Source organism: Notolepis coatsorum (genome assembly GCF_963971535.1).
Source record: "Notolepis coatsorum genome assembly, chromosome: 15".
NCBI classification, from domain to species: domain Eukaryota; kingdom Metazoa; phylum Chordata; class Actinopteri; order Aulopiformes; family Paralepididae; genus Notolepis; species Notolepis coatsorum.
The window spans coordinates 5,120,220-5,147,108 of record NC_140179.1 but is presented as its reverse complement, the minus strand read 5'-3'; the positions used below and the strand labels follow the sequence as shown (position 1 = coordinate 5,147,108).

Here is a 26,889-nt window from a genome sequence, read left to right as displayed (position 1 = left end):
TCCCTCTCTCTCCCCCCCTCCCCCCTCTCTCTCCCTCCCTACAGGACGCTGCCCCCGAGGCTGAAGGGGGTGAACCTCTGGGCCTGCTGTGCTCCTCCCTCTCTCTCTCTCTCCTCCCGCTCTCTCTCCCTCCTCCCTCTCTCTCTCTCCTCCCTCTCCTCCCTCTCCTCCCTCTCTCCCCCCCTCCCCCCCCTCTCCCTCCCTACAGGACGCTGCCCCCGAGGCTGAAGGGGTGAACCTCTGAGCCTGCTGTGCTCCTCTCTCTCCCTCTCCTCCCTCCCTCCCTCTCTCTCCTCCCCTCTCTCCCCCCTCTCCCCCCCCCCCCCCCCCCCCCCTCTCCCTCCCTACAGGACGCTGCCCCCGAGGCTGAAGGGGGTGAACCTCTGGGCCTGCTGTGCCCCGATCTCGGCGACGTAGAGCGCGCCGGTCTTCAGGTCCAGGTCCACCAGGTGGGGCTTCACCTCCTCCGCCAGCTGGATGACACTGACCACGCGGCACTGGCCGATCACGCCCACCGGGGGCGCGTCCAGCAGGGAGATCTGGTTGGTGTTGAGCTGCACCACCACGAAGTGGCTGTGGTCCGGGGTGAGTCTCACGGAGTAGGGGGCGTCCTCCGTGAAGCAGCTGCCCCACGCGCCCAGCCAGTCGCCCGTGACGGAGTTAAACACCTGGAGGACGGGACGGTAGTCACTTTAGCATCTTTAGATTATACATTAGATTATACATTGCATATATTTAGCATTTCTTTATTTTTTTATTATTAGATTAGATTTAGATGATTGGATTATTACTAGATTATATATTGTAACTATTTATTGTAGGGCAATAAACTAGGGATGTCCGATATTATCGGCCTACCGATATTATCGGCCGATATCGGCATTAAAATGTGATATCGGAAAATATCGGTATCGGTAATTTTCTTTTTACATTTCTATAACCTTTATTTACCCAGGCAAGCAAGTAAGAACAAATTCTGATTTTATTTATTGTCAAAAGTATGCATAATGTTGTGTTAATTCCACAACAAGAGATATGTAATGTTAATTACCTGAAATTATTCAGTTTTTGGGGGGGGGGAACCCTGCATATATCGGTATCGGTTGATATCGGTTGATATCGGTATCGGAAATTAAGAGTTGGACAATATCGGTATAGGTAAAAAAGCCAATATCGAGCATCCCTACAATAAACACCTTGTTGCCCATATGCACATGTCCAGAGTTAATTATATTGAATTTGTTATATTGTTTACACTGCTTTTTTTACTACCTGTACCCCCCCCCCCCCCCCCCCCCCTCGTGCTGCCATGATGCCTGAATTTCCCCCAAGGGGATCAATAAAGGAATATCTTATCTCATCTTATCTTAGTCACTTACTGAGAGAGAGGAACTAAGTAATTTTACTCATGTACTGGAATCCTAGTTATTTTTAAACCCAGACTCGGTTTTCAACCCAAACCGCGACGCAGCTCCCAGAGTCAATCCAACCAGAGGTATTTCTACTTTATCATTCTATCAGAGGTATTTCTACTTTATCATTCTATCAGAGGTATTTCTACTTTAACGTTCTATCAGAGGTATTTCTACTTCAACGTTCTATCAGAGGTATTTCTACTTTAACGTTCTATCAACGTTCTATCAGAGGTATTTCTACTTTAACGTTCTATCAGAGGTATTTCTACTTTAACGTTCTATCAGAGGTATTTCTACTTTAATATTCATCAGAGTGCTGTTCTATCAGAGGTATTTCTACTTTATCATTCTATCAGAGGTATTTCTACTTTATCATTCTATCAGAGTGCTGTTCTATCAGAGGTATTTCTACTTTATCATTTCATCAGAGGTATTTCTACTTTATCATTCCATCAGAGGTATTTCTACTTTAGCGTTCTATCAGAGGTATTTCTACTTTAACGTTCCATCGGAGGTAATTCTACTTTAACGTTCCATCAGAGGTATTTCTACTTTATCATTCCATCAGAGGTATTTCTACTTTAACGTTCCATCGGAGGTATTTCTACTTTATCATTCCATCGGAGGTATTTCTACTTTATCATTCCATCCGAGGTATTTCTACTTTAACGTTCCATCTGAGGTATTTCTACTTTATCATTCTATCGGAGGTATTTCTACTTTAACAGAGGTATTTCTACTTTAACGTTCCATCTGAGGTATTTCTACTTTATCATTCCATCGGAGGTATTTCTACTTTAACGTTCCATCGGAGGTATTTCTACTTTAACAGAGATATTTCTACTTTAACGTTCCATCTGAGGTATTTCTACTTTAACGTTCCATCTGAGGTATTTCTACTTTAACGTTCCATCTGAGGTATTTCTACTTTAACGTTCCATCGGAGGTATTTCTACTTTATCATTCCATCGGAGGTATTTCTACTTTAACAGAGGTATTTCTACTTTAACGTTCCATCTAAGGTATTTCTACTTTATCATTCTATCTGAGGTATTTCTACTTTAACAGAGGTATTTCTACTTTAACAGAGGTATTTCTAGTGGTCCTTGAGGAGAGTGTGCACCTGGATGCGTTTGTTGCCCCTGTCGGCCACCCAGACCCTCTGAAAGCCGTCCACCGTGACGCTGTGTGGGATGTAGAACTGGGCCGGGCCCGCGCCCCGCTCCCCGTGCATCCAGAGCAGCTCCAGCTCCGGGGACAGCTTGAGGAGACGGTTGTTCGCGCCTCCGTCCCCGTCCACGATGTAGATGTCCCCAGAGCTGTGGACGAATACCTCGGCCGGCTGGTCGAACTGCAGGGGGTTGACGCCGGAACCGGCCTTCCCTGGTGTTCCCAGGACCTGGAGGAAAGGGAAGATGAATGAATGAATGAATGAAAACTTTATTTAACAGATTGCAGAATGGGGTACAGTACAGTACGGCTCAATACACACAATTGTTAAGGGGATGCAGACCAGAGAAAAACTTTTGTCTTGTTTCCATCAGGGTCCCCCATTTTCAATTCATAGTGACATTTATGACATACACAACATACATGACATCATGACATTTATGGCATAGGGACATACATGACATACAGGTATATAGTACTGTTACATTTGTGACATATATGATATGCAAATATACAGTACTGTTACCAATAGATCCTGACAGCGAATATATACATACGGTGGGGAGGAGACTGTACATTAGGAGGGGGTGGGTGGGTGGGAGAGAAATATACATACGGTGGGGAGAGAATATATACATACGGTGGGGAGGAGACTGTACATTAGGAGGGGGTGGGTCGTGGGTGGGAGAGAAATATACATACGGTGGGGAGAGAATATATACATACGGTGGGGAGGAGACTGTACATTAGGAGGGGGTGGGTGGGTGGGAGAGAAATATACATACGGTGGGGAGAGAATATATACATACGGTGGGGAGGAGACTGTACATTAGGAGGGGGTGGGTCGTGGGTGGGAGAGAAATATACATACGGTGGGGAGAGAATATATACATACAGTGGGGAGGAGACTGTACATTAGGAGGGGGTGGGTCGTGGGTGGGAGAGAAATATACATACGGTGGGGAGAGAATATATACATACGGTGGGGCATAAAAAAAATATTGTTTGGTTCCTGTTGGTTGTCAGTTAAGGCCATGGGTAGGTAGGGAATTTATTTAATTTAATTTTTTATTTTATTTTTTCCCACGGCGACTATAGGGAATTTCTTTATTTAATTAAAATGTTCACGACAACATGGATGCATATACTCTGCCAGCATGTTTAATATCCATAATACTAAAGGCTTGACTAAGATTTCTATGAAAAAAAAATGAAAAAAATATATCTAACCCTAACTAACCTTACTGTCATGCACTTGTCCTAATAAACTAACCTACACTGTAGCACTCAACACTTTGATGAATATTGTTGCTCAGCTGATAAGAGTTGTGCCCTTCCTGATGACTTGTCGTACAGAACTTGTAAGTCGCTTTGGATAAAAGCGTCAGCTAAATGACTAAATGTAATGTATGAAACTAAAAAAAAAAAATTATTCTTTTTTTATATCATGGAATAAATTGGGTCGCACCTAAATCGGCAGGGTCGGTCGGCAACCGGAACCAAACCATTTTTTCTTTTAGGCCCGGGGAGGAGACTGTACATTAGGAGGGGGTGGGTGGGTGGGGAGAGAATATATACATACGGTGGGGAGGAGACTGTCTATTAGGAGGGGGTGGGGGGTTTGGACATTTACGGTGGCCAATTTCGAATTGCAGCCTCGCATAGGTGCTCTTTTAGATCTACTTTACTCTCCCAGATTCCATCCAATATCTGGAAAATAATGGCTGGGGCGAGAACACCTAGAATAATAATAAGAAGAGGATGGGTCACAGCCCCGATGTTCTGAACTAGAATAATAACAAGAGGATGGGTCACACTCACAGCCACAACGTTCTAGCAGAGGAGATAACAGAGGAGAGAGCAGAGGAGAGAGCAGAGGAGAGAGGGAAACCTATGATCACAATTGTCTTCTCATAAATTCCTTCACTGTCCATCATGTGAATAAGCCATCACCTGCAGCAGGACTCCAGAGGAGGAGTACTGTTTGACACAGTGTCCATACGGGCCGTCGCCCACATCGGTCACCCAGACGGTGGGGTTGGACGAGGCGGCGTCGGCCAGAAACATCCCGTGAGGCATCTCCAGGGTGGAGGTGTTCCAGGACATCAGGAAGTCTCCCTCCGTGGTGAACACCAGCACCTTCGGTATCGCCTCGCCTGAGAACAAGCGCCGTTTGGATGTAACAACAGTCACTTTATAACGGGGTGAATAATAAACTGTTGACTGGTGTAGATCAATATATATATATATATATACGGCATATACAATATTATTGTACATGACTACATTGCCTCCCTCCACTGGCTCCCGGTGCGCTATAGAATAGACTTCAAGGTCCTCCTATTGGTCTACAAAGCCCTTAATGGTAAAGCCTCTGCTAACCTAGCAGACCTCCTCACCCCCTATACCAACGTCAGGGCCCTCAGATCGGCTGACAAGGGACTCTTAACCACCCGTAGGTCTAATTTCAAGTCTAGGGGGGATGCGTGTATCACTTCCGCAACGGATTTAGTCGGATTTCGGTTTCCGGGTTCGCCTGATTGGCCGCGACGGCCACATGACACGCCGTGGCATGCCCCCGCGGCCAGGCTTGCCGCTGCGCCCTGCTGTGGTGACGCTCGCGGCGGCGTCTCTAACAGTAACAGTAAGAAGCATTTTGGATAAAAGTATTCTGTACTTCTGTATGACAACAATGTATGCCTTTCAAATGTTAAATGATAAATGATTAAATGATACACACTGAAATCTACGCTCTCTCATCCTGCTTTCCACAACGCGACAATATTATCAAACAGCAGCTCTGTCATTGAAGTGGGAAAAGTGAGCCGTATTGTATATTATTACATTGCATAGTATATTGTATATTGTATGGTAACTCAGTTACTTCTATTCTGCATCGAACATAGAACACATAGAACATAGAACATTTAACATTTGAAATTTTCTCTTCTTTTTTTCTTCTGTTTATTCTATACTTTTCTTTGTTCTTAGCTATGTGAAGCACTTTGGTTGACAAGCGTCATGTCTAAATGTGATATATAAATACATTTAATTGATTGATTGATACAGAGTTACATGGGTAGACTATAGTTTGAGGTAGGAGGTACAAGTAGTTATGATTAGTGTCCAAATATGAACTATATCCAATATTCCGTTACCTCTCTGAGCGACATACACCACTCCTGTGTACTGGTTGACGGCCACGGCGAACACCTGTCCCTCGAACAGCTCGGGTTCTCTGGGCCAGGAGAGGTCCAGCTTGTAGAGGGGTCTCCCCAGCAGCTGGTAATCCAGCCCGAGACCCGTCTCCGGCCGCTGCTGCATGGAGATGCTTCCATACAACACCATCATCAGCAGCAACACACTGCCCATGGTCATCGTGACCAAACACGTATGACTTCTCTTTTTCATCCTAGAGATGATGAATGAATGAATGAAAACTTTATTAACAGATTGCAGAATGGGTACAATACAGTACAGCTCAATACACACAATTGTTAATAGCCACAACACTGGTAAACAAACTACCCTCCCACTCAGGGCAGTATGGGGTAGAACACATAGTAGCATACTACAAGAACCTAGGGGTCCGCAAGGACGACTTCAAACTGGAAATGGTAACTACAGATGAGGTACTCAAAAAACTGAGCGCCCTCCAACCGAACAAGGCCACTGGCCATGACAACATCCCCTCCAAATTCCTCAGAGACTCAGCAGCCGCCATCGCCCCAGTCATCACACACATAATAAACCTCTCCATAAAACAGGGACACGTCCCCAAGGACTTCAAAATTGCGAGAGTAACACCCCTGCACAAAAAGGGCAGCAAATTAGACCCAGGCAACTACCGCCCTGTTTCTATTGATTGATTGATTGAAAACTTTATTAACAGATTGCAGAATGGGTACAATACAGTACAGCTCAATACACACAATTGTTAACACTTTGACTGCCGGAAAACGCTTAAAAGCGTCATTCCCGGCCATGCTCAAGTTGCCGGAGGACGCTTTACAGCGTCCTTATATCAATATTTCAAAAATCTGCGATCGGATTCATATTTCCCCTCCGCTGGCCTGAGATCCACCAGGAGGACCCACTGAGCTCTCTGGCGGTTCAGGAGCGCCATCTGGTGGCCGATCGGCGCAATCGCTTAACAGGAAGTGCTATGGAGGTTGTGCTGATCGGCCGTATTACTTCCGGGCACTCGCTATAGGTTCCGGGACTCGATCTCGACACACTACATAGCGATCGATTGCCAATAACTCGATAAACAACATGATTTGGACGTATATACCATTATACAAGCTGGAAATGGACCGGGTAAATCTACATCCCATAATGATACAATTTCTACTCTACGATGATCACCCAACGGCGCGCGGAGACTGGGGTGAGTTTTAGCGTGTAAAATTACCGTCTTCGATACTAACTGCTATGATCAACATTTGACCCACATTAGATGATTGGTATAACGCTGCCCACGGAATTATAAACGCCCCCTAGCCCATCCGGTCAACATCAGATGATGTGTATTAACTTCTAGAAGTACGTCTAGTTGGAATTTTTTATATCGCGCTGATTGCCATAAAACTGTATTGCATCATCAATATAATGCATTTGGGGCTATAGATCACGTTCTGGAGAAAGCTGCAGAAAGAGATGAAAACATACTTATACATTAGACCATACTTTACTATGAATATGTGAATGAAAAAGTTTAACGTTGCTACACAATGAACAATACATATAGGACTTTGAATGGGCCCTAATAATGGCAATGTAGCAATAGAATTTAAAAAGTTATAGCCATGCAAAGAAGGGGTACTTCTCCATAGACAAATAGAGCCGGCAACCTATGGTATATCATGAATTTAACCCATGGCAACCAAAGTGTTAAGGGGATGCAGACCAGAGAAAGACTTTCGTCTTGTTTACATCAGGGTCCCCCATTTTCAATTCATCAGGACATATATGACATACATGACATACAGATAGTCAGTACTGCTACATCTATACATTTATGACATACCAGATTTGCAAATACAGTACTGTTTGTGATACAGAAGGAGTCAAGAAAAGAGAGTATATACATTTAACGTAGAAACTGTACATTGGAGGAGGTTGGGTGGGGGGGGTTGGGTACATTGGGATATTGACAACCATACTGGGTAATTTACATTGGAGGTGGTTGGGGGGGGGGGGGGGGGGGAGACACACTGTATAAACAAGCAAAACAAGCAAAACTGTACATTGAGAGGGGGGGGGGGGAGACACTGTACAAACAAACAAAATTGTACATTGGACTATTGACAAAACCATACTAGGTGGGAGGGGGTTGGGTTAGGATATTTACAGGGGCCAGTTTTGAATTGCAGTCTCCCGTAGGTGTCCCTTGAGAGAGGTTTTGAAAGTGGGTAGTGATCCACATTCCTTTACAGCTTTGGGTAGGGCGTTCCACATTGATGTGGCATAATTGCGAAACGTGTTTAGTCCCTTATTTGAGCCGAATCTGGGTTTAACATGATTTGTGGAGCTCCCTCTGGTGTGATCGTGGTATTCACTGACCTTTGGGAAGTATTTTGACATGTACATGGGTACCTTGGTCGTGTAGTGTATCTTGTAGACCAGGCCCATTGCAAGTTGCTGTACTCTGTCGTCTACTCTAAGCCATCCTAGGTTGTCAAAGTGGGCAGGGGTGAGGTGGGTTCTAGGAGTAAGGTCAAGCAGTAGTCTGACCAGTTTGTTTTGAGATGTTTGTAATTTTGTTTTTAGCGCCTTTGAGGTGCTTTGGTACCATGAGGTGCAAGCATAGTCGTAGTACCCCTGAACTAACTAACTAACTTTTCAATCAATCAATCAAAGGGGATGCAGACCAGAGAAAGACGTTTGTCTTGTTTACATCAGGGTCCCCCATTTTCAATTCATATAATGATGTCTGCAACTCAAATGATGGGAACACCTTTTGGTCACTTCAATGTAAGGTTATTTTGGGTGATTCTCTAACATTATATGTGATTATGGTGTCTCGGTTACCTTATCAAGACACTTAACTTACATCCTTAACTTACATCCTTAAAACAGTCGTATTATTTATCCCCGGAACAGGCTAATGTTTACTCACTGAAATGTGAACCGAGTTGCATCTGATCCCGTGACGCTGTGCGGTATATATATATATCTGGAGAATAATGTCTTATTGTTGTTGGTCAGAAGAACAAACCAGAGGATTTCAACTCTTCTTCGGCTGAAACAGAGGAGGACGTGATGACAAACACTGGAAACGCCTTTGAGAGAGAGACTGATCACGTGGTGTGTTTGCGACCCGCCGGTAAACCGAGAGAAGAAGCAGCAGCAGCAGCTGCAGCAGACGAAGAAGAAGAGAGACCGACGTCATCACATCACCACGTCGTGTCGTCACAGGCAGCGCTATCCGTCGTCACGTCAGCAGAGGAGCGATTTATTTGGACATATTTCTGTTGTCCATCTGGTTTAACGGGCTCTACCGGGTTCTACTGCCGGTCGGTCCGGGCCGGGAAGGGAGAGAGGAACCTGTCCATGTAGTGGACATCTGTGGAGGAACGATGGAGGTGGTGGACAGCCCCCTCAACCTGGTCAGTTGCTGGTGATGTTGCAATAAACAAGCCAGCTTGCGAAGAGGCTAACGTCAGCTAGCATTAGCTTAGCTACTATCAGCTAGGAGGCTAACGTCAGCTAGCATTAGCTTAGCTACTATCAGCTAGGAGGCTAACGTCAGCTAATTAGCTTAGCTACCATCAGCTAGGAGAGGCTAACGTCAGCTAGCATTAGCTTAGCTACCATCAGCTAGGAGAGGCTAACGTCAGCTAGCATTAGCTTAGCTACCATCAGCTAGGAGAGGCTAACGTCAGCTAGCATTAGCTTAGCTACCATCAGCTAGGAGAGGCTAACGTCAGCTAGCATTAGCTTAGCTACCATCAGCTAGGAGGCTAACGTCAGCTAGCATTAGCTTAGCTACCATCAGCTAGGAGAGGCTAACGTCAGCTAGCATTAGCTTAGCTACCATCAGCTAGGAGAGGCTAACGTCAGCTAGCATTAGCTTAGCTACCATCAGCTAGGAGGCTAACGTCAGCTAGCATTAGCTTAGCTACCATCAGCTAGGAGGCTAACGTCAGCTAGCATTAGCTTAGCTACCATCAGCTAGGAGGCTAACGTCAGACAGCATTAGCTTAGCTACGATCAGCTAGGATGCTAACGTCAGACAGCTAGCATTAGCTTAGCTACCCTCAGCTAACTGAGACGTTGGTTTGATGTTGCGGTCTGCCAGCCACGTTCAAGCTATATTGAAGCAAAGGTACAGACAGTAACTGTAGCAGCTTAGCACCCCAAACTAGTCATACATGAGCCTTTATTAGTTCTAAGAACAGCTAATATATTAAGTAATATCAGGCAGCTGGCAGATAGCTTTCCACCTCTGTTACTACATACTGTAGTAAGCTCTCTGTCATATCTTGACTGCTCTGTCAAATGTCAACTGTCTCCAAGCCTCTACTGTGTAGTTCAGTGGGTGGAGCAAGGCACCAACACTGCCAGGTTTAGGGGTTCCCTGTGTAGCCCAGTGAGTAGAGAAAGTAGACAAACAGAATCAAACTAAAGTAAAATCCCCCCACGTTGGCACTTGTATCCTTCCATATGGGAGGCGAGGTGGGAGAGTGTTTGAGTGTGTATTTAACCTGAGAAGAAGGTTGTTGGTTCAAACCAGGTGGGCTGAATGTGAAGGCCTTGCTAGTAACAATTGATTATGTATTGCCATTGATTGATTGATTGAAAACTTTATTAACAGATTGCAGAATGGGTACAATACAGTACAGCTCAATACTCACAATTGTTACGGGGATGCAGACCAGAGAAAGACTTTCGTCTTGTTTACATCAGGGTCCCCCATTTTCAATTCATCATAACATATGACATGTCATACACGGCATAGACATCTATACATTTATGACATACCAGATTTACAAATACAGTACTGTTTGTGATACAAAAAGAGTCAAAAAATATATACATTTGACGTAGAAACTGTACATTGGAGGAGGTGGGGTAGGCGGGGTGGGGGAAACTGTACAACTGTACAAGCAAAACTGTACATTGGAATATCGACGAAACCTTACTTGGTCCCAAGAAGAGGGTCTCGTGTATTATTGGGTTAGGACATTTACTGTACATTGGAGGGGGTTGGGTTAGGACATTTACAGGGGCCAGTTTCGAATCGCAGTCTCTTAGGGCATAACAACAAATATTGTTTGTTTCCTGTTGGTTGTCAGTTAAGGCCATGGGTAAGTAGGGAATTTATTTAATTTAATTTTTTTATTTTATTCTTTCCCACGGCGACTATGGATAGGGAATTTCTTTATTTAATTAAAATGTTCACAACATGGATGCATGTACTCTGCCAGCATGTTTAATATCCATAATACTAAAGGTTTGACTAAGATTTCTATGAAACTTTATTCCAAAAAAAAATATATATATATATATATATTTTTTTTTAACTCATAAAATATATTGGGTCGCACCTAAATCGGCAGGGTCGGTCGGCAACCGGAAACAAACTATTATTTTTTTTAGGCCTAGGTGCTCTTTGAGAGTGGTCTTGAAAGTGGGTAGTGAATGATTCACATTCCTTTACAGCTTTGGGTAGGGCGTTCCACATTGATGTGGCATAATTGCTAAACGTGTTTAGTCCCTTGTTTGAGCCGAATCTGGGTTTAACATGATTTGTGGAGCTCGCTCTGGTGTTGTGGTCGTGGTATTTACTGACCTTTGGGAAGTATTTCCCTGTGTAGCTCGGTGGGTAGAGCAAGGCACTAACTCTCTCTCTCTCTCTCTCTCTCTAGGCTCACCAACAGTGTAGGAAGGCAGATCGTCTGGTGGCAGCAGGTAAATACGAGGAGGCCATCTCCTGCCATGGGTCAGCTGCAGGTAAGACTGTCTTCATGTTTCATAGGAGGTGCAATATTTGTTAAAGGCGAAATCTGTCAAAATTCCATTCTGAATGAAGTATATTGTGGTGCTGACCTACAAATCATATTCTACAGACTTAAGAAAACATATTTGTTTGGTACAAGGTCATCAAAAATCACACCATGATCATACTAATGTGTTTTTCAATCACAAGTCATATTTCAATTGTAATATCAATCAAAGATAATTGTAATTCGATTTTCTTTAATCGTTCAGCCCTAGCAGGTAACATCCAGTGACCTGTATTTGGCCTCTAAATACATAAAGCAGTTGAGACAATCAAGGTCCTACTTAACCCTTTATTATTCATAGAGGTCCTACTGTATATCATCTTAACCCTTTATTAGTCATAGAGGTCCTTAGAGCGGTCCCCAAGCCTGTTTTTGGGATTCAAACATTTGCCAGGGTTTTTCCGAACGGACGTTCGAACCATCGTTTTTAATCATGCAAAAAATGTGCTCCTAAATACTTTTTCTGATTCAGTACTGTCGAGTATTACTATTAGCACACATTTACACATATAACGTAGCGCATATGCGCACATTGCTGCGGTTATTAACAGTACTGACTACGTACTGGTCACGGGAGGCTTAAATAACGTTTGGATGATAATCCAATTTGTGAATACATTTGTTGAAACAACATCTTTGTTGGCCGACGGCTGCTGCTATCTTAACGTTAGCAAACTAAAGCCAAGGGCTGCCTCTGCATAGCTTAATTAACGTGCATAACATAACTTACCTGTGTAACGTTAAGTAATTTGTGTTCCACTGGGAAAGCATCAGCATCACTGCATACACTTTGTTTAATCCAAACGTCCATTCGGAAACGTTGTCTTATGAAATAAGACGGGTGAGTGTGAGTCACTAAACTCTCTTTTTTGCATGTTTGATTCATTTCCTGATATGACGGGGAGTCGGTGACCCCTCCTCATCTCACTAGACTGTGTTGTTGTGACCCGTATTGTAAACACGACATAGTACTGTGATATTCTGATATATCACATTCTGATCAATAAAAAAAATTAAAATTGAAAAATAGAAAGAAATAAAAAAAAAAGCAGAGATTCGAACGCCAACGTAACGAACGAAGGTCCGAACGTTTGGGCTCAGCCCTAGTATATCCTCTTAACCCTTTATTAGTCATATCATAGAGGTCCTACTGTATATCATCTTAACACTTTGAGTGCCAGCAGGGGGCGCACGATTTAGCGCTTGAGTGCCGGCGCTGTAGTCAATGGGAGGACAAGCACATTTGCGAACGCATAAACTATATCTTAAATTATGGCTATGTGTCTAATACGCCCGTCGCTTATCAATGACTTGTTTGCAGTCAACATTGTCGAAACGGATTGTTTTTTTAATCTGTACATTTCCGTTTTATACCATTTTGAAAAACTTTCGTTTTTGGAAACTTCCAGAAAAAAAGGTGATTCTGCAGGAATCGAGTTTTAGTGGAATACACAATTTTTCGGCCTATTTATGAATAGTTTTCAAATAAACGCTAGATTATCGATGTGTACTTATGCACGCTAGAGAAGCGGGCTGAAAAATCGATTATCTTATTTCCTGATCAGCACACACACGCACATATGGGACACGCTGAGATATCGGTGAAAAAAAACTCTGATTATCCCAAGACTGGTAAAATAGATTCCTTACCTCAGATCAGATGTTCTCCAAAAAGATTATTCCAATTCCTGATCGCCATTCCAAATATCGATCGCGTTTATTGATCCAATGCTGGGTACTGGAAACACATATTCCACGCTGTTCTGCGGCTCGGCAATGAATGGGATCGTCTCCGGTTACATGCCTGACAAGTAAAATGTGGATTCCGGACTCTTTTTTCCCATCCATTTCATTCAGTCCAATCCAATGGGTGCAATACCATCCGGAGAGACGATAGGGGGCGGTATTTTCCCTGTTCGAGCTCAGATAGATCCCCAATGGTAACGTGAGGCTTGATTGATGAAACATTTATGGAAACCGCAAAAAAAAAATATATACGATTTAAATAACGAGATTTCTCGTCATTGGCACTCAATGCATGGCATGAAATAACGAGATTTCTCGTGGCTGCCACTCAATGTGTTAACCCTTTATTAGCCATAGTACTGGTAAACATCTCTCTCTCTCTCTCAGATCAATTAAGAGATGCCATGAAGTTAACAGAGTGTGAACAGGTGAGAATGATAATGTATAGTCTACTTTCTATCTATACACTATCTGTCATGGTTAGGGATGGGTATCGTTAGGATTTTATCGATACTACTACTCTTATCGATACTGCTTAACGGTTCGGTACTTTATCGATACTCTTATCGGTTCTTTTTGGTTCTTTTTTTGCAAGAAAAAAAGACAATTAATTAAGAACAGAATCAACATTGCTTTATTATTTATAAATACAACTTTATAAATAAGTATTATAAATAAATATAATTTCTTCAGCAACAGCAGCAGCAATGTTCTTTTATATAACTTTATAAATAAATATAATAAATTAATATAATTTCTTCAGCAACAGCAGCAACAATGTTTTAAATGTGTCTGACTCTGAATTATAGACTTTTTATAATAAACAACAAATGCAAAAGACTAACAGAACTGTGACACTCGTTCACCCTATCCTCTGTCATCCTTCCTCTAGCTGCTAGGGAGAAAGGACTTTGGGTGGTGGAGGGAGGTAGAGGAGGATGTGTGGTGGCCCTGGGCTCACTGGCCTGGGACATAGTGGCTGACGCCTCAGCTTGACGATCTATAAAAAGTTTAGATTGTAGTATTTGTAGCTAAACAATTGTTTTGTTTATTAGCCTATTTGTAATAATTCGTTATTAGCCTAGTAAACTCCGTATCTTGGCTTACGGTTACGGCTGCAGTGGATGCAGATGGAACACTGCGCGCAAGGCAGTCGAATACGCGCATTTCTGCACACTAATATCATGTTTTGCCAACAGATGTTTTGATAAATTGATTTGCTCGTATTGCCACCCTTACTGGCAAATGTTTTGTTGCACTTGTGGCAACGTGCATTGTCGGCATTGACCCTTGTAAAGTATATCCATACTTTAGAACGCTTCGCTCTATCCGCCATGATCACGACTCAGTGCATGCAGAGCTGCTGTCTGTGTGCAGAGCGCTATAGCACGGGGCGTCGGGGACTTTCATTAAGGAGTACCCGTATGTAGTACCCGGATGTCTATGTGTAGCACTAGCGAGCGACTCGCGAGGAGACTCGCTGGCTGCGGCTCGCTTCTCGTGCAGAGACAGAGAGGATCGTTCGCAACTTTTAAATAATAATAATAATAATAATAATAATTTCTCTAGAGTATCGATAGCAGTACCGAGGACGTCAGAGCTTATAAATACTCCGGTATTTTCTAATATAGTACCGGTTCCCGTTTAAAACCGGGGTCCGGGGGGCATCCCTAGTCATGGTGTCATTGTACCATGTGTGTCTGTCGTGTTCAGTATGTGAGGTGAGGTCATGTTGTCATTGTACTAGGGCTGTCTTCGAAGCTTCGAAGTTTCGTTCGATGAGCATGGGATTCGAATATGGGGGGAAAAATCGATTATGTAAAAGAAAAAGATTATATATATATATATATATTTATTTTTTTGCAAAATCAGCTCTGCCTCTCTTTGTTAACTACAACAAGCAATGCTGTTAGACAAGAAGATACATACCTTTTTTGTCCCTGTGAGATTTATGCGGCTCGCCTAGTCAGATTTCCAGTGCAAGTCGGACAACATTCTAACCATAAGGGTAGTAAAAACTGCAGATCTGCACCTGCCTCGCCAATCTCAAACAAGCCTATTGTGTGTGTTTGTGTGTCCAGGCACGCCTCTCTATGGAGCTTCAGATGGACAGCCACGTGAAGCAGCAGCGTGTGATCCAGGAGCGCTGGAAGAGAGAGGTCCGCCGCGAGGCCATTAAACCCCGGCCCAGTCCGGCCCGGCCCTCTCCTAACCCCGCGCCACTCGTCCAAACCCAGCTGGCCTCCCAACTCCACCCCCAGGCCTCCGAGAGGGAGTACGACACCCTGCTCTATCAGTTCCAGATCCGCCACTCCCCGGGGGGGCCCGCCCCCTGCCCCGGCTCCAAGACCACCAAGGACGATAAGACTCGGCTGGAGGAGCAGCAGACCACCGTCGACGGGCTGCGGAAGCTCGTGGACCAGCTCATGGACGAGAACCAGCGGCTGTCGGCCCAGAACCAACAGCTGCGGTCGGAGAACACCAGGCTGCGCTCCCAGGCGGCGGACGCGGCTGACTTCGTGGAGCGCTCGGAGCTCTGGGTCCTCCCACAGGCAGGGGGCGCTGGAGGAGGAGGAGGAGCACAGGAGAAGAGGATGACGGCGAAGGGGAAGGAGATCGCCATCCCCCAGCTGCCTCCTCTGGAGATGCCGGCCGTGGAGGACCTCTGTCTGGACGACCTGCCTCCTCTGGACCTTCCGGACGACATTGAGCACCAGCTGCACGAGCTGCTGGACCGGGACAAACGGTGACGCACGGATACACGGAGATCTGCTCGGATAGTAGTAGAATTTATGCAGTCGGAGGCAAATTACTTACAGAGGAATACAGTTTTATTAAGATGACAAAACCGGAGTTAATCTGCAGACAACTGAATAACATGAATCATCATTTTATCTATACATGGATCTTCTGAATACACCTGCTATGAGACGCAACTCTTATCCATTCAATGTTTGCTACCTGTCTCTCTGTCATTGGCCGTGTCCACTACTGGTGGACTATGTCCTCGTAGGTTAATTATTAGGTTAGTTTAATTATTTTATTTCCAGCAGGGCATTTTGACATCTTTTAGTGCTGAGATGAGGTCAAGTGGTTGTGATCTCTTAGCAAGTGGTGTCATACTAAGCTGAATCACTATACAGAGATGCCATGACATTATAAGTAGTCTCATAATAAGTAGTCTCTTAATATGCAATACTTATAATTTATGAATATATGTAATACTTCCTCTATGACAATACAATACCAACATACAGACTCACCTGTACCTTTACTGCACAGGGAGTGACGGACATCTATACATCTCTACAGCAGCTCTACACACCGTCTCTGATCCTCTCAGTCTGCCTCCTGATGTCGCAGCTAGTATGTTGTTTTAAAACGACGCTCACCGACTACAACCAGGGACGCACCGATCCCATATCGACATCGGCCCCGATATGACTAAAATAGCTAGATCGGCAATTTCTTTAGTTATTTCATTTGAATAATAAATAACAATTCAGTACATTTATATCTTATGTGTTAATTTGTTACATTTTGTTTCACTAAGTTAGGAAAGTCAAGCCTGATGTTGCCTTGCAGCACAAAATTATCCCAGTCTCTTCCACACAGTGAGGCATACAGTTTTTATTAATTGAACAATGGGTATCGGATCGGTGCTCGGTATCGGGACTGAAACGGTCGGATCGGTGCGTCCCTGCTGCCAACCGTTGTGAGGATATGTAGTAAGAGATGTGTGTTGGTTCTGAAGAGCCACATCCTGAGCCTAACGCTACTCTCTACAGCAGTGGTTCCCAAACTGTGGTGCGCGACATGAAAAGGCTAATGGTGGTAAATAAAAAATAAAAAAATAATAATAATAAAAATAAATTACAATAAAATTTCAATTTCATAAAAATCTTAGTCAAACCTTTAGTATTATGGATATTAAACATGCTGGCAGAGTACATGCATCCATGTTGTCGTGAACATTTTAATTAAATAAAGAAATTCCCTATCCATAGTCGCCGTGGGAAGAGATGAAATTAAAAATTTAATCTGTGCACGGAGACCAGCAACAAATTTGTTCTAACAGAAACCCATTGGGGGGTGCGTCAGCTAGGTCGGGAGGTGACAGGGGGTGCACGGCCAAAAAAGTTTGGGAACCGCTGCTCTACAGAATAAAGACCTGGACTGATGAGGCCTCCGCTACGCTCACACCAAACTGATGCTCTTAGGTATTTATTTGGTCAATTAATTTGCACTTTTCTGGCATCGTTACGAATTAGTTGATTTATAGGACGATTACATTACTACTAGATTAGTGGATGAAAAGATGGACTAAGGGTTCCTTTATTCAAGAACAGCCCCTAACACACACTTGCACAAAATAATATCACATTTAACTGTCCAGTTCTGTAAAACACACATCAAAACTCCAAACATGCAGTACAACTAAAACCCTCTCTGCTCCTGACCAGACCACAGCCTCTGCTTGCTGGCTGGCTTACTTACATCACTAAAAGAAGGTGAAACTTGTGTCAACTATTCTGAGAACCATTCAGTCTGCCAACAACTCCGTGCCTTGGACAGCCTCATCAACGGCAGTGGCCGCCAGTCATGTTCTGAGATCTTCACTTCAAAAGGGGCCGTCTGTCTGAGCTCATCAGTGACGACTGAATGACGGAACAAAGGATATCTCTCTCAGTCCTCTGTTCTATCGGATAAAGATACATTTTATGATGATTCTGTGTGTGGTTGGTAACTGGTATGATTACCTGTGGTTTGGAGGAATCGTTTGGAAGGATGTGTAATGTTGATATAATATTTTAATGTCACGTGAAAGACTGAAATGTGAGTTGCAATATTTCTGTGTGCAAACTGCCTAGCGGGTTTGAACTTCTTATCTTCCTCTCATCCATTCTCATTTCCTCACCCTCACTCCTCTCATCCATCCTCAGGTTTTATTTAGAAGAAAAGTTAAATATATTTTGTTCCTGCAATCATCCGTTTCTTAGGCATTACTGGCTGCTGTCTGTCTGTACAGCTGGTTAACTGTCTGTTAATTGTCTACAGCTGACTAGATGGTTAACAACACTGATTTTGATGGATTTTTTTTTGTTTCAGATTTAACAACTCTTTTCAAAAAAGTGGGAGTATTTAATTTTTTATCTGACATTACAAAATAATAAAAATGGTATGATCAGCTGAAGTTGAATAAAATATGTATGACTGTTTAGACTGCATTACACTCTGTCACAGTGATCTCCTGGTTGTTCCCCATTGGTTATCTAACTATCGAGCCGCCGCAACCAGAAACACTGCTTCTAAATTCAGTGGCCTGACTGCGGGCAAACATTTTTTGTATAATTATATATATATATTTTCTTTTTATCTGCGAAAACTCCCGGTGCTCTCAATGGCCAGTCCGGGGGGGGGGGGGTGGACTGTACATTGGAGGGGGTTGGGTTTGGACATTTACAGGGGCCAGTTTCGAATTGCAGTCTCCCGTAGGTGCTCTTTCAGAGTGGTTTTGAAAGTGGGTAGTGATTCGCATTCCTTTACAGCTGTGGGTAGGGCGTTCCACATTGATGTGGCATAATTGTGAAATGTGTTTAGTCCCTTGTTTGAGTCAAATCTGGGTTTGACATGATTTGTGGAGCTCTGGTGTTGTGGTCGTGGTATTCACTGACCTTTGGGAAGTATTTTGACATGTACATGGGTACCTGGGTGGTGTAATGTATCTTGTAGACCAGGCCCATTGCAAGTTGCTGTACTCTGTCATCTACTCTAAGCCATCCTAGGTAGTCAAAGTGGGCAGGGGTGAGGTGGGTTCTGTTGACCTGTTCCACTAATTAGTGTGTGTGTGCGTGCATAACGGAGGTCCGTGAGTATATCCACAGTCATGATAAACGTGTGTGTTGAGAAGTGACTGTGGCAGTAAGCGGGCTGCAAGTTAAACTCAATTCCCCATAACGGGGTTAAAAGACACATAGATACGGTACCCAGGAGTGAATTCACCTCTTAGTGCAGCAGTCTATGTCATAGACCCGGGTTCAACTCTCCCTCGGGGCATCAGCATTTGATACACAACGCAGAAGAGTCCATATGTGTGTGTGCGACATAACATGATTAAAATAAAAAAAAAAAATTATTTTACTGTCACAAAACTACAAATGATGTTCAAGAAATATCGTTTGTTTCTTGATTTGACCATTGATCAGCATAACATACATGGATAAAATGAAAGTCATGAATGAAGATATCTCTTTTTAGTGTGCCTTTTTTGCCTTTTAGTTTAGCCAATTCCCTCCTGGTCGTTGTACTGTCGGTCTGGGGAGGGTGTAGACTACCACATTCGGCCTGGGGAGGGTGTAGACCAGTGGTTCTCAACTGGTCTAGCCTCGGGACCCAACATTTTCCTTAGTCATTAAGTCGCGACCCAATATTTTGAACCACTATGATTTATGTAAAAAAAAATATTTGCAGTAATACGCAATCTTTCAAAACATGAAATAAACACAAAAAAGTGCAACAAAAGTGCAACTATTGCTAAAAACCCAATGAAATAAAAGAATAATAAATAATATATGCTTCTTAGCAGATTTCTTAGCTTAACATAACAGACCTAAATTTGGGGGAACTAATGGGATAACTGAGTTTGCAACAAAAGTGCAACTAGGGCTAAAACCCAATGAAATAAAATAATAATAAATAATATGCTTCTTAGCAGATTTCTTAGCTTATCATAACAGACCTAAGTTTGGGGGAACTAATGGTAAATGGCTGCTTTTTTATATAGCGCTTTTATCCAAAGCGCTTTACAATTTGTTACTCGCATTTTACCCATTCACACACCGATGGCGGAGGCAACCATGCAAGGTGCCAACCTGCTCATCGGGAGCAATTAGGGGTTAAGTGTCTTGCTCAAGGACACATCGACACGCTGCCTGGGAGGAGCAGGAATCGAACCGGGAACCTCCGGATTGCCAGACGACTGCTCTACCTCCTGAGCCACTGTCGCCCCTAATGGGATAACTGGGGTTGCAACAAAAGTGCAACTAGGGCTAAAAACCCAATGAAATTAAATAATAATAATAAATAATTATGCTTCTTAGCAGACTTCTTAGCTTAACATAACAGACCTAAGTTTGGGGGAACTAATGGGATAACTGGGATTGCAATAAAAGTGCAACTAGGGCTAAAAACCCAATGAAATAATAATAAATAATATGCTTCTTAGCAGATTTCTTAGCTTAACATAACAGACCTACGTTTGGGGGAACTAATGGGATGGGGTTGCAACAAAAGTGCAACTAAGGGCTAAAAACACAATGAAATAAAATAATAATAATAAATAATATATCCTTCTTAGCTTAACATGCAGGGAACTAATGGGATAACTGGGGATGATGTTTGCTCCTGACAAGAGTCTCAAAGTCTGGGGTGATGGTAGACAAAGCAACTCTGAGGTCATGCTCAATGTCCAATCTGTTCCCCCGCTTTGTCTTCAGCTGGACCAGAGCTGAGAAGCCACTTTCACAAAGATAGGTAGTGGAAAAAAAAATTCAAAAAAAAAAAAAAATTTACTTTTTTTTTTTACACACACATCCGCGACCCACTCACAATGGCCCCGCGACCCACTTTTGGGTCGCGACCCACCAGTTGAGAAACACTACCACACGTGTCCTCTGTCGGTCTGGGGAGGGTGTAGACTACCACATGTCTCCTCTGTCGGCCTGGGGAGGGTGTAGACTACCACATGCCTCCTCTGATGGTCTGGGGAGGGTGTAGACTACCACACGCCTCCTCTGATGGTCTGGGGAGGGTGTAGACTACCACATGTCTCCTCTGTCGGTCTGGGGACGGTGTAGACTACCACATGTCTCCTCTGTCGGTCTGGGGAGGGTGTAGACTACCACATGTCTCCTCTGTCAGTCTGTGGAGGGTGTAGACTACCACATGTCTCCTCTGTCGGTCTGGGGAGGGTGTAGACCACCACATGTCTCCTCTGTCGGTCTGGGGAGGGTGTAGACTACCACACGTGTCCTCTGTGGGTCTGGGGAGGGTGTAGACTACCACATGTCTCCTCTGTTGGTCTGGGGAGGGTGTAGACTACCACATGTCTCCTCTGTCGGTCTGGGGAGGGTATAGACTACCACATGTCTCCTCTGTCGGTCTGGGGAGGGTATAGACTACCACATGTCTCCTCTGTCGGTCTGGGGAGGGTATAGACTACCTCTCCTCTGATACCTCAAATCCTATTTTCACCTGACAGCGAGGAGTTTCACTGGGAGAGTGTGCACAACATGCACGAAGGTTCACACTATTTCCCCTAGATCCCCTCTCCAACAGGCGCCCCGACAGACCAGTAGGAGTTGCTGTTGGAATGACCAGGACTCATACCCCACCGGCTTCCCACCCACAAGCACCACCAATTGGGCTTGTAAAGGACGACAAGCTGGGGGTACCGATGCCAAGAATTTAACTCTGCAAATTGAGTCTCTGTGGGTCTCTCGTGTAGACCTCGACACTAAACAATAATACATGAAGATATCTCTTACACGGGTGTGGTGTTTACTTTTAGTTAAATCAATTAACTGATTAATTTCTGATTAATTTCATACTTATCTTTTGTCTAGCACAGTCTCTGGAGCGTAACAGAAAGAAGCATTTTGTATAAAGGTATTCTGTACTTCTGTATGACAACTATTAAAGAAACTTGAACTTGAAACTTGAATTAATTAATGTGTTTATTTATGTTGATTTAATTTAGTTGTGTTGATGTTTCCATTTTTGCAAAATGGGTATATACATTGTTTGGTTTGGTGGACATTGCAATAAAATCAGTGTGCTGTATGCAGTGATGGGAATAACGGCGCTATAAGTAACGGCGTTAGTTTTTTCAGTAATGGATTACTCTTCCAATCTTAATAACGCCGTTACTGCAAAAAATGCCGCGCGTTACTATGAATGAACCTGTTTCTTTCATCAGACAGATATCTGCGCTGAGAGGCATTCTGTCCTTCCTTGTTTAGTGGGCAGTGCGCGAGACAAGCACAAACATGCTGACGATTGGCTGAGGTTGAGTAAAATGTCATGGTAAGCCAATCAGAGGTAGAGGTGGGCGGGTGCCTCCAGAGTCTGACACACAGCCACAACACGAGCGACTCAGTCAGCGTGAGACCGCGGGTCCGTGTAGTGTACGTTTTTTTTTTTTTTTTTTATCAACTTTTTGTCCCAATTTTTCTATTTTTTCTCCCGTCCCCAATTTTGTATTGTCCAATTCTACCCTCCCCTGTCTCAAACGTTGTTAGGCCATGCCTCCCACAAGCCGGCTGCAATGTGGACGAAGCCTTGCATCACGTGTCCCCTCCGGTACTCAAGGAAGCAGCCGTCGCATCTTTTCACCTGCACAGCGCGATCTCTCAGCGGTGAGGGTCTGCGTGGGAGGGACACTGATTCTACTGCGCAGGCGCACCAACCGACCTGTAGGAGTCGCTGTCCACAACGTCCGATCCCCACCCATCAGCTTCCCACCCCCTAATACTGCCAATTGTATTATTATGAACGACCAGCCAAGCTGATAGCAATGCGGAGAGCTGGGCTTGAACCCAGCGTCTCCCTCATTGGTGGCGAGCGCCTTGCCCACTACACCACCTAGCCGCCCTGTAGTGTACGTTTTGAGCCCAAATAAGCCAAAACTAATCCAACGGAACACAAGCGAGCAGTCAGCGTGAGACCGCGGGTCCATGAGCGTTTTTTGTTCACTCTTGTTGTGATAAAAAATTTAAAGAAAAAAAAAATGTTGTCGACCAATAGTCGACTAACGGCAAATTTTGGTCAATCATAGTCGACCATCCAAATCCTTAGTCGGGGACAGCCCTAATATGTACATACATACCAACTATTCGCCTTTTTTATTCTCCACCCATCCATAGCAACACTATTATCACCGACATCTAAGAAGGGAGATCCCCCCTTGAACGACCCTTCTAAGCTTTCTCTCCTCCACATCGCCTGTGGTGCTTTTTTCCTATTGCTAGGTTTTTCCTTACCTTTGCTAGGGTATGTCTGGGAGTGTTGCATTTATTTATTTTACATTTATTTTGGATTTCATGGTGGGTTTTTTGTTCTTGATTTATTGGGATGTTTCTTCTTTAATAGTTTAAAGAAGACTTGTCCGGCCCATGGGGACATTAACTTGTGATTTCGGGCTTTACAAATCAATTTGATTTGATTTAATATGCATTTATATGTCCCAGTGATACAGGTATAAAGACACTATGGTCAGGCACTCTACTACTGGCCCCTGAGCAGCTAACACTGGAGCGGTTAAAGCTGAGGTGCCTTGCTCAAGGGCACAGCTAGCAGGCACGTGCACACATAGAGCCCAACGGGTGCACAAGCACCTGCCCTTTTGTGCCTCATAAAAAAGTGCACTTTTTATGCCAATTATTTTGACCATATTTTCTTTTTTACCTCCATATAGAGCGAGTGATCTGCAATCTGCTTGGGTTGGGGGTGTAATTCCTAACAGGCTCAACCATATGGATAAAAGTTCCCATATTATGTGCATTACACAAACTAAAAACAGATATTACATTACATTACACAAACTAAAAACAGAATGTTTGATTATGACATCATACTGTGACATCCAGTGATGGGAATAACGGTGTTATAAATAACGGCGTTAGTTTTTTCAGTAATCTTAATAACGCTGTTACCGTTATTAAAACTAATCCAACAAACAACACAAGCGAGCAGTCAACGACAGACCGCGGGTCCATGAGCGTTTTTTGTTCACTCTTGTGTTAGTTGTGTTGCAGCGCAGGACACTATAGTGGAGCTCTACTCTGCTGACATAGTGCTGCACTTCCTGGTTTAATAACACAGTCTTCAGGTGCTCAGAGTCAGAGATATATATCTGTATGTCATGCATGTCTTAAATGTCATGATTAGATTTGTTTAGATGATTAGATTAGATTCTTATATCTGTATGTTGTGTATGTCATAAATGTCATGAATTGAAAATGGGGGACCCTGATGTAAACAAGACGAAAGTCTCTGATCTGCATCCCCTTAAAAATTGTGTGTATTGAGCTGTACTGTACTAGTCTGTACCCATTCTGCAATCTGTTAATTAAAATGTTCAATCAATCAGCATATATTCGTTATTTATTTTTGGTATAGTGCTTAACAAGCATAATTTAATGTTGCCCAGTTGTGGCCTGTTGAGGGGCAATACATATCAAAAGTTCAAAAACATCTATTGTGTTTGTATTAGTATGATCCACTATATAAACATAGTAATTATAATATCTACATACATGGCATTTGATTGGAGGCTAGTCTCACGTTGTCCCACAGCAACATTAAAATAGTTTAGATTTGTGTATGTTGTTTATGTAAAAGATTTACTTGAAAGTAACGCAATAGTTACTTTCTGAAGTAACTAGTTACTTTTATAATTTGTAACTGAGTACGTAATTTAGTTACTTTTTGGAAGAAGTAACTAGTAACTGTAACTAGTTACTTTTTAAAAGTAACTTGCCCAACACTGGCTGTATGTGTGTAGAGGTAGGTACAAATAAGAATTTTTCTTCTTCCTTTTCATGTTCCTTTCGGCCATGGAATTTGGTGGATCATGTACTGTTGGACTGTGGTAATTCCATGTACGAATAAATAAATTATGATGATGATGAATTCAAAATATTAATAGAAACTGCAATGAATTGGATTGTGATAGAAGCTTCATTCTCAGTTATTTGACAACTGGACAACTTTCTCACAACAAACCTTTTTCAATATTTTATATTTTAAGAAAGCCCATACTTCTTGCATTGAAAGTGAATTGACCTATCTCAAACCCGCCCTCTTTTCTTGATCCTCCAATCACAACTGTTACTTTCCTCGGACAAAGGACAAACAAAGTTGTGATTGGAGGATCAAGAAAAGAGGGCAGGGTTTGAGATAGGATAATTCACTTTCAATGGAAGAAGTGGGCTTTCTTAAAATGTATGGTGGGATGTATGGGAATAGTATGGTAGGTTGCATGCATACACACACACAAAATGAAAACACAAAGGGGTGGGTGGGTGTGATATGCACAAAATATGCTCTGCCAACAAAATAAAACAAAAACTGTTAAATGAAAAGAAGAAGTAAAAAAATAAAAATAAAAAAATGAATCTCTAATTGCATGTTTGTAATGTGATCTGGCATGCAGAGATATGGTTATGAAATTGCAGTTTGAGTAACATCAATCGTACACTCTAAGAAGGAAAGATGCTCAAGACTACAAAATTTTCTTTATTTGGCTAATGATCTTTAATCTTATATAAAAACATCATATATATAAGGTCCTGGTCCTGAGATGGAGTTGTATTCAATCAATCAATCAATCAATCAAGTATAGTTATATATACTGTATATATATATAATAATTATTATTATTATACAACTCCGGGACCATCAGAACATCAGAACATCAGAACATCAGAACTTCAGGACCAAATGGAACTCAACAATGTAAGTTTGAGCCGGTTCTGATCCTCGGTTATCACCGTCCAACTTGCTTCCAAAGTCTAGAATCAGTAATAGTTCTAAACTGGACAGTACCAAGAACAAGAACCATCAATGGTACTTTCTGGAATCATTACAGTACCACTGATGATGGTTCTACTAATAGCAGTGAAAACCATTTTAAGGTTTCAAACGGTTCTTCAAATAGTAAAGGTTTCCACACACATTATTAAAGGGGCACTTCAGAAAAAGCATACAATAATACAGTTCCAAAAAGCAATGCTGATGTATTTTGCACATAATCTCACACATATCCCAAAAACATGAACACTTTTGTACACGTTAATTTAGTTTGACAGTTATTGAGAGTACTGTACATTTGTTTGAATATGGCCACCAGTGATGTCACCAGGGAGATTGTGTTGTGTTAATTATATAACACCATGAAATGATGTACTGTATGTAGAGGAAATAATAGCAATACCTTGTCTTATAGGTACTGCTACCTTATAATTTAATTATATAATTATTATTTGGGCTGTACTTGTACACAACTCAAGGATTCAATGTCGCTGATGACATCATGGTGGCCATATTAAAACTCACTTACTCTCAATAACAATGTCAAACTAAATGAATGTGTGCAAAACTGTTGAGTTTTTGGATGTGTGTGAGATTATGTGCAAAATAAATCCGTATCGGTTTTGGTGAAGTGCCCCTTTAAGTTAACAAAGAACCTCTGAAGAACCATCGTTTTTAGAGTGTGTTTGATATTTACTTGAAAAACGTCACACCATCGTGCAAAAAAAACAATACTAGTATGCCAAAATGTAAATGTTAAAAAAGTATTTATTTAGTTTAGCAGAGGTATGTGAATAAAGAACATGGTATGAAGTGGTTTGTAAAACAATGACAATGTTTTTTTGTGAAAATGTAAAGACAAGGTGATAGGTAAAATGCAAACACAAGACACATAGGCCTACAGTATTGTAACACTTCCCCCGGTCCTGTGGGACCAACCGGCAACCCTCTGCCCG

The 26,889-nt window shown here is 42.8% G+C and overlaps 2 protein-coding genes across 2 annotated transcripts; one reads left to right on the top strand and one right to left on the bottom strand.

The window, feature by feature from the left end:
- Positions 1-344: 344 nt before the first annotated feature.
- Positions 345-8,821, bottom strand: LOC311241931 (NHL repeat-containing protein 3-like; the record flags this gene model as incomplete). Its single annotated transcript, XM_084330885.1, has 5 exons — positions 8,707-8,821; positions 5,744-5,997; positions 4,539-4,741; positions 2,539-2,814; positions 345-668 (listed from the first exon to the last, which is right to left on the bottom strand). The coding sequence occupies exons 2-5, from the start codon at positions 5,994-5,996 to the stop codon at positions 345-347; spliced, it is 1,056 nt and encodes a 351-aa protein (XP_084187011.1). The 5' UTR covers position 5,997; positions 8,707-8,821.
- A 196-nt stretch (positions 8,822-9,017) lies between these two features.
- Positions 9,018-17,175, top strand: nrbf2b (nuclear receptor binding factor 2b). The gene is made up of 4 exons (XM_084330887.1): positions 9,018-9,196; positions 11,459-11,543; positions 13,730-13,770; positions 15,424-17,175. Exons 1-4 carry the CDS (start codon positions 9,167-9,169, stop codon positions 16,090-16,092), a joined length of 825 nt encoding a protein of 274 aa, XP_084187013.1. The 5' UTR covers positions 9,018-9,166; the 3' UTR covers positions 16,093-17,175.
- The last annotated feature ends 9,714 nt before the right edge of the window (positions 17,176-26,889 follow it).

What these genes read in the sequence shown, in the direction of transcription:
- nrbf2b (XM_084330887.1), top strand. Translation starts at nt 9,167, where the DNA reads ATGGAGGTGGTGGACAGCCCCCTCAACCTG. An exon ending in CTGCCATGGGTCAGCTGCAG is followed by an intron (nt 11,544 to 13,729) that starts GTAAGACTGTCT and finishes TCTCTCTCTCAG; the next exon opens with ATCAATTAAGAGATGCCATG. An exon ending in AGTTAACAGAGTGTGAACAG is followed by an intron (nt 13,771 to 15,423) that starts GTGAGAATGATA and finishes TTGTGTGTCCAG; the next exon opens with GCACGCCTCTCTATGGAGCT.